The sequence below is a fragment of the Diceros bicornis genome, chromosome 3 (genome assembly GCF_020826845.1).
Source record: "Diceros bicornis minor isolate mBicDic1 chromosome 3, mDicBic1.mat.cur, whole genome shotgun sequence".
NCBI lineage: Eukaryota > Metazoa > Chordata > Mammalia > Perissodactyla > Rhinocerotidae > Diceros > Diceros bicornis.
The window spans coordinates 96,292,999-96,307,230 of NC_080742.1; the positions used below are offsets into that span (position 1 = coordinate 96,292,999).

General features: G+C 44.8%; 1 protein-coding gene across 3 annotated transcripts; it reads right to left on the reverse strand.

Annotated features, from left to right (window-relative positions):
• Positions 1 to 7,649: 7,649 nt before the first annotated feature.
• LOC131398946 (GTPase IMAP family member 1-like) lies at positions 7,650 to 12,355 on the reverse strand. Of its 3 annotated transcripts, XM_058532866.1 has the most exons (4): positions 12,268 to 12,346; positions 10,243 to 10,363; positions 9,925 to 9,973; positions 7,650 to 8,928 (listed from the first exon to the last, which is right to left on the reverse strand). In XM_058532866.1, the coding sequence occupies exons 3-4, from the start codon at positions 9,965 to 9,967 to the stop codon at positions 8,051 to 8,053; spliced, it is 921 nt and encodes a 306-aa protein (XP_058388849.1). In that variant the 5' UTR covers positions 9,968 to 9,973; positions 10,243 to 10,363; positions 12,268 to 12,346; the 3' UTR covers positions 7,650 to 8,050. The 3 variants fall into 3 exon arrangements, 2 of the variants coding, with proteins under 2 accessions (XP_058388849.1, XP_058388843.1); XM_058532860.1 differs by lacking the exon at positions 10,243 to 10,363 and having other exon boundaries at positions 12,268 to 12,353; XR_009217040.1 differs by lacking the exons at positions 7,650 to 8,928; positions 9,925 to 9,973 and having other exon boundaries at positions 10,332 to 10,418; positions 12,268 to 12,355.
• Between the last annotated feature and the right edge of the window lie 1,877 nt (positions 12,356 to 14,232).

The following is a 14,232-nucleotide window of genomic DNA, read 5'->3' on the forward strand; positions in this document are numbered from 1 at the left end:
AAATCCAGAATGTGGGAAAATCAATAGTACAAATGTCTAATGTCTTTGACAAACACTTCACAAGAAAAGAAAAAGGAATTCTTTTTCTGGTCATAGTGGAGTAGCTAGGATTGTTACTTAGTTCCTTCCATAAACAATCAGAAAACTAGATACACATATATAGTTTAGCAGGTACATATATATGTACCTGTTTCCAGACATTTAACAACAGGCTGCTCAGGATTGATCCACAAGACAGGTCAGGTGGATGGAAAATAAAAGCGGATGACAATTGGGATCTCCACAAAGAAATGAAAGACCAAAAATAGTAAATATGTGGATAAATATAAAAGATTATTTTTGTAATTTAAAAATTTTTTCAGGGGCTGGCCCGGTGGCACGAGCGGTTAAGTTTGCACGCTCCGCTGCGGCAGCCCGGGGTTCGCAGGTTCAGATCCCGGGTGCACACCGATGCACCACTTGTCAAGCCATGCTGTGGCGGCATCCCATATAAAGTAGAGGAAGATGGGCACTGATGTTAGCTCAGGGCCAATCTTCCTCAGCAAAAAAAAAAGAGGAGGATTGGCATCAGCTGTTAGCTCAGAGCTGATCTTCCTCAAAAAAAAAAATGGTTTTTCAAAAGATTATTGACTCTTGAAAGCAAAATAACAATATACTGTTGAGTTTCTATTTTATGTGAATGTAAAATGTAACAACAATAATGCAGAAGACAGGATGGAGGAAGTAGAAGTATAAAGTTATGAAGATCTCACAGTATATGTGAAGCGATATAATATTCAGTGAAGGTAGAACGTGATAAGGTAAAACTGCTCATTATAAATTGTGGAGCAACCACTAAGAAAATAAAATGAGGTACAGCTAATAAAACAATAGGGGAAATAAAATAGAATTTTTAAAATTCACTAGAAGAAAAGCAGAAAAAACAACAGATGAAACAAATAGCAAGATGAATTTAAACATAACAATATCGATAATAATATTAGACATAAATTGTCTAAATTCTCCAATTATAAGATAGTCAGGTTGGATAAAAAATCAAGACCCAAATGTATGCTATCTAAAGGAATTCCCACTGTAATATAAAGACACAGATTAAAGTAGGAGAATGAAAAAGATATACCATACAGAGATTAAGCATCTGAAACCTGCAGTGGCTGTATTAATATCAGACAAAGTAGGCTTCAGAACAAGACCATCTCTGGGCTGGCCCTGTGGCTTAGCGGTTAAGTGCACGGGCTCTGCTGTTGGTGGCCCGGGCCCAGATCCTGGGCGTGCACCGAGGCACCGCTTCTCCGGCCATGCTGAGGCCACGTCCCACATACACCAACTAGAAGGATGTGCAGCTATGACATACAGCTATCTACTGGGGCTTTGGGGGAAAAATAAATAAATAAAAATTATCAAAAAAAAAAAAAAAAAAAACAAGACCATCTCTATACCAGGGATGAAGAAGGACTTTTTATAATGATAAATAGGTTAATTCATCAACAAGACAAAATAATGTTGAATGTGCATCACCTCATATTTAACAGACCTTCAAAAAACAAGAGAACTTCAAAATTCAAGAAGCAAAAACTGACAGAAATGAATGCAGAAATAGACAAATTCACAGTTACAGTTGGAGATTTCAACACTCCTTTCTCAATAATGTATATTATTTCCTTTTTCTCTTAAGATTGACCACAGAAAAGGGAAGAGAAATTGTGTTTCATAATTCAGATTTCTTCCCACCAAACTCTGACTTGTGGTTTCATTTCCACGTTTCACACAATCTTATCATTGAGTGGGTGGGGTAGGGTCTGAAGAGGTGCATGGAGGGACAGAAAGAGGATAAACTATAAGACGTAGATTATGGTTCCAGATCCCGCACAGGGGGTGGCTTGGAATATGCCACCTGAGTTTTCTGGGCCTCAGTTTCTTCCTTTGCCATAAAAAGACAGCAGTCTCCCCCTTGTCTGACAGTAAAGCTGGAGTCCCTGAAACCACTTCGAGTGGACGGAGGAGGACGCTGATCGCAATGCCTCAGGGATGTGACCCAAGGTGTTACCAGTGTTCTGTGAGGCCAATTCTCAGCATAGCCTGGAAGATGTCTACCCTTGACCAGGCAGCTGCTCTCAGGATTTTCACCAAGAGGCTAAATTATGCTAGTTGCAGCTGACCACGCCCTCAGGGTTAGCTATGCCATGACTGGTGGGCAGAGTCTGGCCACGGGTGAGTAGAGACAGAATTTGTCCATTCTTGAGTAAAGTCATCTGCACTCAAAGTGGAAGAGGGGTGGGGGAGTGGTGGGACCAGGAGACAGATGTGTGGTAGGGAGAATATGATCCTCTCCTCTCGTCAACAACAAAGGAGATTGGCTTCAGCAATGGGTAGAAATAAAGGAGAAATAGTCATTTACCTCTTACTTTGCCAGCCTTCCATGACCGTGTCATGAATGTTTTCCAAGACCAGAAAAGTCCCTTTACAGACTTAGAATTTGATAGTGGAGGCCCATCAACAAGACCGTAGATTCTGATGATCGTTTCGGAGTCAGGATGCTGCTGATAGGGCAGTGGAGAAGAAATTTCAGGTGTCTTTCTGTTATTGATTTCTAGCTTCATTCCATTGTGGGCAGAGAACATACTCTGCCCGATTTCAATTCTGTTACACGTGTTGTGGTTTGTTGTAAAGCTCAGGATATGGTCTATCTTAGCGTATGTTCCATGTGCACTTGAAAAGAATGTGTCTTCTGTGGTTGTTTGCTGGAGTGTTCTATAAATACCAATTACATACTGTTTATTGATGTGTTACTGAGTTCTTCTCTATCCTTGCTCATTCTCTATGCATGTGGGTTCTATCAATTGTTGAGAGAGAAGCGTGAAGTCTCCAAGTGTAATTGTGGATTTGTCTATTTCTCCTTTCAGTTCTATCACTTATTTTCAATCTCTGTTGTTCAGGAACACACATTTAGACTTGCTTTGTCTTCTTGGTGGATTGACCATTATATCACTATATAATATCTCTCTCTGAATCTGGTATTTTTCTTTGTTCTGAAGTCTACATTATTTAATATTAATATAGCCATTCCTTCTTTCCTTTCCATTATTAATATTTGCACTATTTATCTCTTTCCATCCTTTTATTTTCAACCTGTTTCTACTATAACATTTAAAATAATTTTCTTGTACGCAGCATATAGTCGTCATGTGTTTTAATCCATTCTGCCAATCTATGTCTTTTAATTGATGTGTTTAGATCCCTTACATTTAATATAATTATTGAGATGTTAGGGCATCCATCTGCCCTTTTCTTTTGTTTTTATCTTTGTTCTCTCTGGTTTTCATTTCTCTATTTTCCTTTCTATATTCCTGTGTGTTACTTGAACAACTTTTAGAATTGTATTTTGATTTATATATAGTGTTTTTAAAATGTGCCTTTCTCTATGACGTTTTAGTGGCTGCTTTAGGTATTAAAGTATATGTACACAACTTACCACAGTCACTGCTGTTATCATTTCACCAGTTTGAGTGACATATACAAACTTTACCTCCCCTTACATCCCTTAACCTCCCTTGTTTACAATATATTGTCTTAAATTTATTTCCTCTACATAAATCTAGAACCACATCGGACAGTGTTATAATATTTTCTTTAACCGTCAAACATAGTTTAGAAAACTCAAGAGGAGAAGGAAAATCTGTCTACCCATATTTTTGCTACTTTCTTTCTTCCCGGTGTTCAAAGGTTCCTTCTTTTGTTGTTTCCTTTCTGTTTGAGAACTTCCCTTACCCATTGTTTTAGAGTATGCTTGCTGGTGACAAATTACCTTAATTAACTTTCCTTCATCTGAGAATGCCCTGGTTCCCTTTCATTCTTCAAGGATATTTTCTCTGGCTATAGAATTCTGGGTTGACAGCCCTTTTCTTTCAACACTTGAAAAATACGGTCACTTCCTTCTGGCATCCACGGTTTCTGATGAAAAATCTGGAGATGACCCTGTACCACCGTGGAGGAAGAACATGATATATCTCTCAAGGGTTTGCCACTTCTATATCCCCTGTCTACACATTGCTAGGACCCAGGCACCCCACTCCCCATCCCACTATGTATTTAGGGTTAGGGAGTATACATTTCCTGGTGCTTCCAAGTTTGTCCTTGTGCATCAGCAACTCTAGGATCACCCTGTGCTTGAATGTCACTCAGCTTCACAGTGGGCCTCAGCTTCCTCCGGTTTTGGTCAGCAGCTGGCCCTCCAGGACCAGTGTCCTCCCTAGGTCATTGCTGCCACCACCATGCCATTCTTAGAGGAGGGTGATGGGAGGGAAGCCTGCGTTCTTCTTACTGCCCTGCCTACCTAGACCTATTATGACCTGCCATTTCATCTCTCGACAACATGTAATTCTGGTGTGTTGACCAGGGTTAACTAGAGGGAATCACAACATGGAGGAGGTAGTAGTTTCCTAGGGCTGTGGCAACAAAGTACCACAAACTGGGGGGTTTATAATAACAGAAATTTATTCTCTCACAATTCTGGAGGCCAGAAGACCAAAATAAAGGTGTTAGCAGGGCCATACTCCCTCTGAAGACTGTAGGGGAGGATCCTTTCTTGCCTCTTCCAGCTTCTGGTGACTCCACGTTTTCCTTGGCTTGTGGCAGCATAACTCCAATCTCTGCCTCCATCTTCACATGACTGTCTTCCCTCTGTGTACGTGTCTGCGTCCAAATTTCCGTCTTCTGATATGGATACCAGTTATAATGGATTAAGGCCCACCCTAATGGCCCTCTCTTAACAATTGAATCTACAGAGACCTTATTTCCAAATAATATCACATTCATCAAATCATGGATACTTCATAGGACTTCAACATATCTTTTTTAGGGGAACACAATTCAGTAGAGAGGAGGAGAGGAAAGCTTAAAAAGTGAAGCTGAGTATAAATGTTAACAGAGTGCAAGGAATTAAAACTAAAACTCTCTTAAGGACACTCTCATGAGCTCACTCCAGTTTCTGGACATTTCATATAAATGGAATCATATCTTATGTGGTCTTTCATGTCTGGCTTCTTTCACTTAGCATAACACTTTCAAGGTTCATTCGTGTTGTAGCACCTATCTATACTCCATCTCTTTTTATAGCTAAATAATATTCCATGTAGGATATATGTTATTTTGTTTATCCATTCATCAGTTGATGTACATTTGGGTTGTTTCCACTTTTTTGGCTATTATGAAAAATACTCTTTATTATTCATGTAGAAGTTTTGTACGAACATATGTTTTCAGTTCTCTTGGATATATACCTAAGAGTGGAATTACTAAGTGGTAACTCTAATTTAAATTTTGAGGAACTGCCAAAGTTTTCCACAGCAGCTGCAGCATTTTACATCCTGAGCAGCAATGTAAGTGTTCAGTCTCTCCACATCCTCACCAGTATTCGAATTTTGTCTTTCTTTTTTATTTGCTTTTAAGTTATAGCCATCCCAGTGAGGATGAAATGGTATCTTATTTTGGTTTTGATTTCCATTTTCCTAATGACTAATGATGTTGTGCATCTTTTCATGTGTTTATTGGCCATTTGTACATCTTCTTTGAAGATCTATCTATTCAAATCTTTTGCCCATTTTAAAATCAGGTTATTTCTCTTTTTATTGTGGAGTTATAAGAGTTCTTTATATATTCTTGATACTAGATCTTTATCAGATATACGATTTGCAAAAAATTTCTCCCATTCCGTGGGTTGTCTTTTCACTTTTTTGATGGTGTTCTTTGATGGGCAAAAGTTTTACATTCTGATGAAATCCACTTTATCTATTTTTTTTCAGTTGTTTCTGATTTTGGTGTCATATGTTAGAAACTGTTGCTTAATGCATGGTCATGAAGATTTATACCTATGTTTTCTTTTAAGAGTTTTATAGTTTTAACTCTTATATTGAGCTCTTTGATCCATTTTGCATACAGTCATGTGCTGCATAACAACGTTTCGGTCAACAATTGACTGCATATATGACAGTGGTCCCACAAGATTAGAACCATGTAGCCTAGGTGTGTAGCAGGCTATACCATGTAGGTTTGTGTAAGCACACTCTATGATGTTCCCACAACAATGAAATCACCTAACGACGCATTTCTCAGAACGCATCCCCATTGCTAAATGGCCCGTGACTGTACCGATATTTGCACATAGTGTGAGACAGGGATCCAAATTCATCGTTGTGCATGTGGATATCCAGTTGTCCCAGCACTACATGTTGTTTTTATCCATTAATTTGTTTCAGATACTTATCCTTCTACAGATATCCCACATATACATAGACAGCTCCTAACACACTGCCCGCAAACACACGCTCTTCCCTAGTGTGTCCTGGATTGCAGCCTTAATGGGGTGTGACTGCCCTCTGGGGTCCCTGGAGTGCTCCTTCCCACATTCCCAGCAGCTCAGTCACTGTCCCTTGGGAACTACTTGGGCTCCATTACTCCCCAACTGAAGAGCAAGAACCAAATGTTTCTCCCTATTTGAGTTACAGGTTAAAACCTTCCGTTGCTCACACCAGACACTTTCCTATTCTTTTTTCACATTTGTCTTCACCAGTGACCATCACTTGTCTCATGAGTGAAAATGGCAGAGTTTTTCTCTGTTTGTTCATCACAAGAGTAATTTGAATAGTGAACAAGACCAAAATCATGATTACCCCTCAGGCCTCTGCTGGGATCTGTGCACAATCCCTTAAACCAAAACGACCTGTGCGGCTGAGGAAACTTCAGGTCTCAGCAGTTGGCACTGGGTTTCCTCCTGTTGGTGTTCCCAATGGCTTCCATGCAGGGCTTGTGGGCCCCTCTCTCCAGTATGTGCTCAGCAGATTATTTTCCCTTTCTGTGTGTCTCTTTAGTGATCTGAGAGTAACCTGAGATTCTCTGACTGTGAAGGCAACGGGCAGAGGATGCTGTAGGGAAGAGATTTGGAATTCCATAGCAGTATCGAAGATGAGCTTGATTGTGTGCCAGGGTGGTGGTGTTGGGGACAAAGCAAGTGTGAGTGGAGAGATGGGGAGGCACAGTTAGGACTGACCACACTATGAGCTAACCTGGCTCATTTCACCTGGACCAGAGAGCTGACCCTCCCAGATACACATAGGACGGAAGGAGATGTCTTTATACCCCACCATCTTATCACCAGTTCTCAGCCAACACAGACCTGTTTGCCCTTATATTGTCATTGAAATAAAAGAAAAATTTCCAGACTTCTTAAATTCGTTGATCTGTCCCTGAGTTGAAAAGCACATTCTTTCCCTGTGAGTCTGTATGCCCGTGAGAAAACTCCCCTTTGGAAGCAGACTTTCTGCAGGGTCTCAATGGCTCCTAGGCAGTTGAGCCTCTAGTTACACGTAGTTTCCTTAGACTTGTGGAATCATCTGCCTTCAAGCTGCTGAGGGGCCGGATGGGGATGCCCAGGGAGACATTCCCCTGCAGGTATAGACCGGCTGTTTTCTCCCATGTGCTCTCTTCGTATGATCACACACCTGTGTGTGTGTGTGTGTGTGTAGTGTGTGTCTGCACGTGGGTGCATGGATTTTGCAGATGGGGTTAGGGATGACAGAGTAGTGTCCTTGTTCAGTGGGCACATTAGGTAGATGGACAAACATCCAGAAAGACTGATTTCCTTTGACACAATGTGATGTCCAGTACACTTATTTATTCAAATAAACGAGTATGTCCTGAGGATCTGTGTTGTCTCTGCCCTTGGTCCTGTGGGGAGTCCAGGGGATGAGAGGACAGGTGCTCCTCATCTGCTTTCAGCAGCAAAGACAATTCCGTGCCAGGGAAGGGCAGCCAGAGGTCAGTGGGAAATAAGCAAAAGCGACAAGGGCTGTTTGGCTTCAGTAGGAAGAGAGCTAAGGGAGGGCCAGGTCACATGGGAAGGTCAGGGGAGGGAGAAGGGACCTGGCAGGACTCTGAAGTTGGTAGATCAGAGGGAGGTGAGGGAGGGAAGGAGCACCTGTGAGCCCTGAAGGGGCAGAACACCAGGCATGAATGTGCTTATCAGTTGGTGGGTCACAGTCCTCTTTGGCGTCTGTCACTTAGAATCCACGTCACCCAAGGCGTCCTGCCGGAACCTGGAGAGCAGCAGGTAGAGCAGGCCCAGGGCCACCAGCAGGGCGGCCACCCCCAGCCTGGCCCGGCTCCAGGGCGCCCTCCTCCACTCCCACAGCGCGGCCAGCAGCCCGCGCCCCCGCCGCCTCTGCAGGCGGGCGGCCACGGTCTCCGCCACCCTGCGGAGCCGCTCCTCGGGGCGCGCGCCGCCCAGCGCCTGCGCCAGGCGGTACACGTCGTTCGTGTAGGGGGCGCCCCGGTGGGCCCCGACCAGCCGCTCCACCAGCGCCATCAGCTCGTCCACCTGGGCCTCCCGCTCCCCGCCGGTGGCGCGGTTGTCGAAGGCGCAGGCGCGGCCCCCGCACTCGGCCAGCAGCTCCCGCAGCGCGCGGTTGTCGGTGCAGCGCACGTAGTCCTGCAGCGAGTCCCCCGCCAGGTCCTCCTTCCGCGTGAAGAGCACGACCGTGCGCGCCATCACGCCGTCGCCGAACATGTCCCTCAGCCGCCGCGCGGCCTGCTGGTCCTGGGCGGTGAAGCGGCCCAGCTGGGTCACCAGGAGCAGGGCGTGGGGCCCGGGGGCCGAGAGCAGGTAGCAGCGGCCTCTCTCCCCGCACCCCGGCTCTGTCTCCGGGTCTTCGGCGCCGAACAGGTCCGGGGTGTCGATGACTTCCACGTGCCCCCCGGCCCACCTCCGGCTGCCCACGGCGCAGGTTCTGGTCACGGACGCGGCTCCGAGCCTGGAGAGGAACCGCCTCTGGCCCAGGATGCTGTTGCCCGTGGCGCTCTTGCCGGCTCCTGTCCTCCCGGCCAGGATGAGCCTCAGCCTGGGCTCCTGCGGGGCCTGCGCGGCGTCTTCGGAACCTGTGCGGACAATTACTCGTGAGCTGCACACCTTAAAGCAACTTAGCCAGCTGACCTGCATCTGCTGGATGCCTTTAGTGCAAAGGAGAACAATAGTGCCTTCAACCTTTGCTTTTCTAACAAACCTTTACTGAGGAGATCTGGTTGGAGATTTTTGGACTCTGGGGGATCTTAGCCCATCTATTTCTTTCCCCTTTGGCATCACCACATGCGCCTGGAGATTCCCCAACGCCCCCGTGGTGTTCTCTAGAGAATGGCCCTTTATAAATCCAGGCCACATGGACTGCAGCTGACCTGATCTCCGGTCATCCTCACCGTGCAGAGCTGTTCCACAGGTGACAACCTCAGTGGCCTCTGTGATACTCTCCAGATGCCATCCCATGAGGAAAGGCAGGAGGCCTGGGAATGAAGGGCTGTCCGGAGTCCCAGACACCTGGGTTTGAATTACAGCTCCACCATCTGCCAGGTGTGTGCGCTAGGGAAGCTGCTTAATCTAAGAACTAGACCTGTTCTGCGAAAAAGGAAATAGTAGGTTCTCACAGGGTTGTGAGATGATGAGCTGAGATAATCTTTCTTCTTCCCTCCCTCCCTCTGTCCCTCCTCCTTCCTCTCCTGTCTCTCTTAAAACTGCTGCCTAATAAGGTACCTGCTTTAACCTTCCATCCTGTTCTCTAAGACGTTCTACCTGGTAAATCATGTTCCCTCTAGTCCGGGATCTGATCCCTTCTGCATCCTCCTCTATGGAGATCAGAGTAGATTTATTATCCTCATTTTACACTTTGGGAATGGAGGCACAGACTAGTCAAAGAACTTAATATCTCATAGCAGGGCAGGGGCAGAATTGGGGCTAAGATGCAAATCTCAGGGCTCTTGCTATTTCGCCCCAGTGTCAGGGCACCTCTGGGGCTTGTCTCTGTTCAGTCTGGGGTTAGCTCATCCCTCATTACCCAGAGCTCACCCCTGTGGGCAGGAACACCTTGCGAGATGTGTTCTTACCATAGGCATTTTCTTCGTCTCTGGCCATCTTCCGTCCTCCCATGCTCACCTGAAAGAGTCCCAAACACCATTTATTATTTCATTTTTCATTCATTTACTCATCAAATAGGTGTAACTATCTACAATGTGTCAGGCAGCGTCCAAAGAGCTGGTGACACCACAGTGAGAAAGTCCTGGTTCCCTCGGCCCCTGAACATCTGAATTTAGGAAAGAACATTGAAGAGCCTGGTCTGGGGATAGAATGAGACTGTGAGAACTTGGTTTTGTCTTTTCAGGGACTCCAAGTGCAAAAAGCAGAGCAGAGACTATAACACTCACTCTGTGTCAGTGAGGAAGCTGTAGATATTAATTTTCCCAGGTAATCCTTTGTCAGTGACGTAAGTTGTAGATATTAAGTTTTCCCAGGAGATTCAGCAGCCAGGGGAGACTTTGGAAAACCCTGAGGGCCAGAAAATTTGCTCCGTGACTTAAGGAAGCACCTTAGTGTGGTTGGCCTGGGGAACAAACAAGAAGAAAACTGGAATTTTGTTTGTGGAAATTGGAAAACAGACATATCTGCGAAGCTGACCTGGAGAGCCTCTGACTCTGCTCCCAGAAAGCTGGAGAATTTGGCTCGAAATTTGTCTAAATATGATCCGTGTGCTGGAGAGAGTGGGATGCTCCCCTCCAGCTCTTGGTGTTCTTGCCCCAAATCAGAGGCTTCTTGAAGTAAAGTGATGGTACCCAATTCAACCGTCATTTAGTACAGTAATATTCCAGGAGCAAGTTTCCCCTATCACAAGTGCACAGTCTCTGCTCCGTCTGCATCTCCAGCCTCAGTTCCAACCACTCCCCCGACTCAATCAGCTGCTCCACAAAGGGACTTCAGGGCCTTTCCCAACCCGCCTTCTGCTTTCCCTCCTGTGACCCTTCACCCTCTCCCACAGTCTGTCTGAGTCCTGTCTGTGCTTCACCATCCGTTTCAAATTCTGCCGCTTCCTGTCGTCCACCTGGTTACTGCAGGTGACTGTGTTCCCTCCCGCTGGCTCCACACAAGGGAAAGCAAAGGCAGAGGCTGGCTGAAGAACTCGTCTCTGGCCAAAGGACCTAGATGACAGGTTTGCCAGGTCCCCAAACCAAAGTGCTCGTGTTTCTCCAGTAGGTCCCCTGCCACCCCCCCACAAGCCTTCAGCAAAGTTCACCCCACGGGCCTCACGTGATAATTTTCTGTAGAAATCAACAAGCTCCCATAATTGACAGCAGAGCAGAAATGAAGAAACAGCCACAAGATGAGAGCAAAGAACAGAATTTAGCTAAAGCAAGATGTCCTTGTCAAGAACGGAAATGAGAAAGTGCTACAGGGAATTCACAGAACCCTTGGGTAGGGCATTTAGAACTTCCCACGGAGTTTGGATTGGGATTTGAAAAGTTTTTCCAGAGTTCTTAAGAGCTGAAATATGGGGGTGCAAAAGGCGTATTGTTATTGAAGAATGTACAACATGTAGAATCCTATCATCTTAAAACTCCAAGAGATTGGAGTTTGTTTATCTAGTCCAGTCTTGTTTCTTGAACTTGCTATCTTTTGGAATTATCCAGAGGATTCTTTAAAATCAATGTTTCTTAGAGATTTTGATTCCCATATCTGTACTTTTAGAAATAAGTACCCCCCTCCAGTGATTCTAATGCATTCAGTCCATGATCTGAGTTTGTGAATCCCCTATCCTAGCTCATCCTTCATTATACTGATGAGACGAGATGAGACATTGAGGTGGCTCAGCAGCACACAGAGCCCTGGGAGGCTTAGATTGGGGAGCAGATGTGTGGGCACACGGAGGGCAAGGGTCTGAAGACCAGCTTCATAACCTTAGGTATCTCCCGCAAGACCCAATTGTGGACAGTGCTCAGGAAATTGGAGCATTTTAGGAGGATTCAGGTCAGATGTATACAGAATTTCACTTTGTAACTTGTTTGAGTTTAGGTGCGTTTATATTTCCTCAAAAATACTTTTTGGCTTTGCTGAATATGCATCTGGGGAGTATTTCTGCCTTCTAAAATATGTTTTGTTCCCTGCAGTAGTTCTAGCAAACACCTTCCTTATTTATTAGGGGAGTAGGGAAGGAGAGAGGATTTGGTAAGACTGTGTGCCCTCCAGAGCTGGAGAAGATGCTTCCCACTTCTCCAGAACTTACTCTATTGGAAACTCAGAACATCCTTAAAAACCTGGAAGTGTGAAGTTACTCTTTCTAGGCGCTGCTCCCCACCTCATACCTAGGACAATGTAGGTGCTCCCTCAGCGAGCTCATACAGGCACCAAATTCCTCACAGGTCCTACTCCCCGGCCGGCTCCCTTTCCCTTGGGCTCACCTTTCCTGCAGAGTTGGTGACGGGCTCTGAGGCTGGCTCCGAGAAGCCCCTGACCTACTGCTTTCCCTTTGGTGGTGAGTACGCAGGCTGTTTCCTCCCAGCACAAGAGGAAGTCTCACTCCTCTCAGGCCTCAGAGCTCAGACAGCTCGGGGAGGGAGGGCCCAGTGGTGGTGACTTAAAGAGACAGAAACATTCACCAGTGCGGTCATGGGTATGTGATGTTTCCACTGAGAAACTCATCCCCTGCTTTGGAATGTGATGATGTTTTCAGAAGGTCCTGTGACACCAACATCTTGTCCCCAACAGGGCAGGAGATCCCTGTGACACCTCCAGAAGGTCCCTGTGACACCACCATTGTGTGTCCCAAGAGGGGAGAGCATTTTAGGTTTCTGAGGCCTGTTCTCACCTCTCCCCTTTGACCACTCATCTTATCTCCTTTTGCTTTTTAGGTCTTTTCCTATGAAATGGCCTCTTGAGGATCTCCTTCCCCAGGACAGGAATCCTGAGAGGAATCCTTGACTGGACATCAGTGTGGACAGTGCTACCAGTGCGGCCCTATCTGCCAGGAACATCACATGCAGATCTCATCATTCTCATGAAAAGGAAGCTTTTCCAGCTGTTAAAAATAGGACAGCAGGTAGAGGATGGAGATTTGTCATACAAGTCTTAGTCTAGCCATTCTGTCGGCATCTCCAACCCACGTTACTGTCTTTCCCCTCAAGAGGGTCATGAGAAAGGTGTGTAAAATGGCCAGTCGCCGTGTGGAGAGAAGCCTACGACAGGATTATGGTGCAATGGACCCTGGGCCTGGTTAGGTCATTAACAATCTATGTGATCTTGCCTAACTCACTTAAACTTTCTGGAATTGACTTTCCTGTATGTAGTGAGGAGATTAACTTAATCTAAAGCTGATTGGCTGGGGTCTGATTTTCACCCATTCTTGCCAGCACATTGTCTCTAGTGAAGAACCCAACTCTCACTGAACTCCACCTTGTTTTTATTCCCCCAGATTTATTGAGATATAATTGACATATAACATTGTGTCAGTTTAATGTGTACAACCTGTTGATTTGATACACTTATATACTGCAGAAATGATTACCACCAAAGCATTAGCTAACACCTGCATCACGTCACATAATTACCATTTCTTATTGGTGGTGAGAACATTTAAGATCCACTCTCTTAGCAGCTTTCAAGTATATAATATAGTAGTATTAACTATAATCACTGTCCGTCCGTTAGATCCCCAGAACTTATTCATCTTATAACTGGAAGTTTGTGCTCTTTGACCGACATCTCCCCATTTCCCCACCCCCCCAGCCCCTGGTAACCACCATTCTACTCTCCATTTCTATAAGTTCAGCTTTTTAAAATTCCACATATAAAGGTAATATCATACAGTATTTGTCATTCTGTGTCTGACTTACTTCACTTAGCAAATGTCCTCAAGGTCCATCCATGTTGTTGCAAACAATAAGATGTCCTTCTTTCTCATGGCTGAGTGATAGTCCCATATATATATATATATATATATATATATATATATATATATATATACACCACATCATCTTGATCCATTCATCCATACACATTCTAACAGGTATGGGATGATATCTCATTGTGGTTTTGATTTGCATTTCTTTGATGATTAGTGATGTTGAGCACCTTTTCACGTATCTGTTGGCCATTTGTATATCTTTGGGAAAATGTCTATTCAGTTCCTCTCCCCATTTTTTAATTGGATTGCTTGTTTTTTTTGCTATTGAGTTTTATGAGTTCCCTGTATATTTTGGATATTAACCCCTTATCAGATATATTATTTGCAAATATTTTCCCCCATTCCATAGGTTGCCTTTCATTTTGTTGATGGTTTCCTTTGCTGTGCAGAAGCTTTGTAGTTTGATGTAGTCCCACTTGTTTATTCTTGCTTTCGTTGCCTTTCCTTTTGGTGTCAAATCCAA

Coding starts and splice junctions, on each gene's coding strand:
- LOC131398946 (XM_058532860.1), bottom strand. CDS start 9,967: ATGGGAGGACGGAAGATGGCCAGAGACGAAGAAAATGCCTATG. Junction 8,929..9,924: donor AGACGAAGAAAATGCCTATG/GTAAGAACACAT, acceptor TTGTCCGCACAG/GTTCCGAAGACGCCGCGCAG.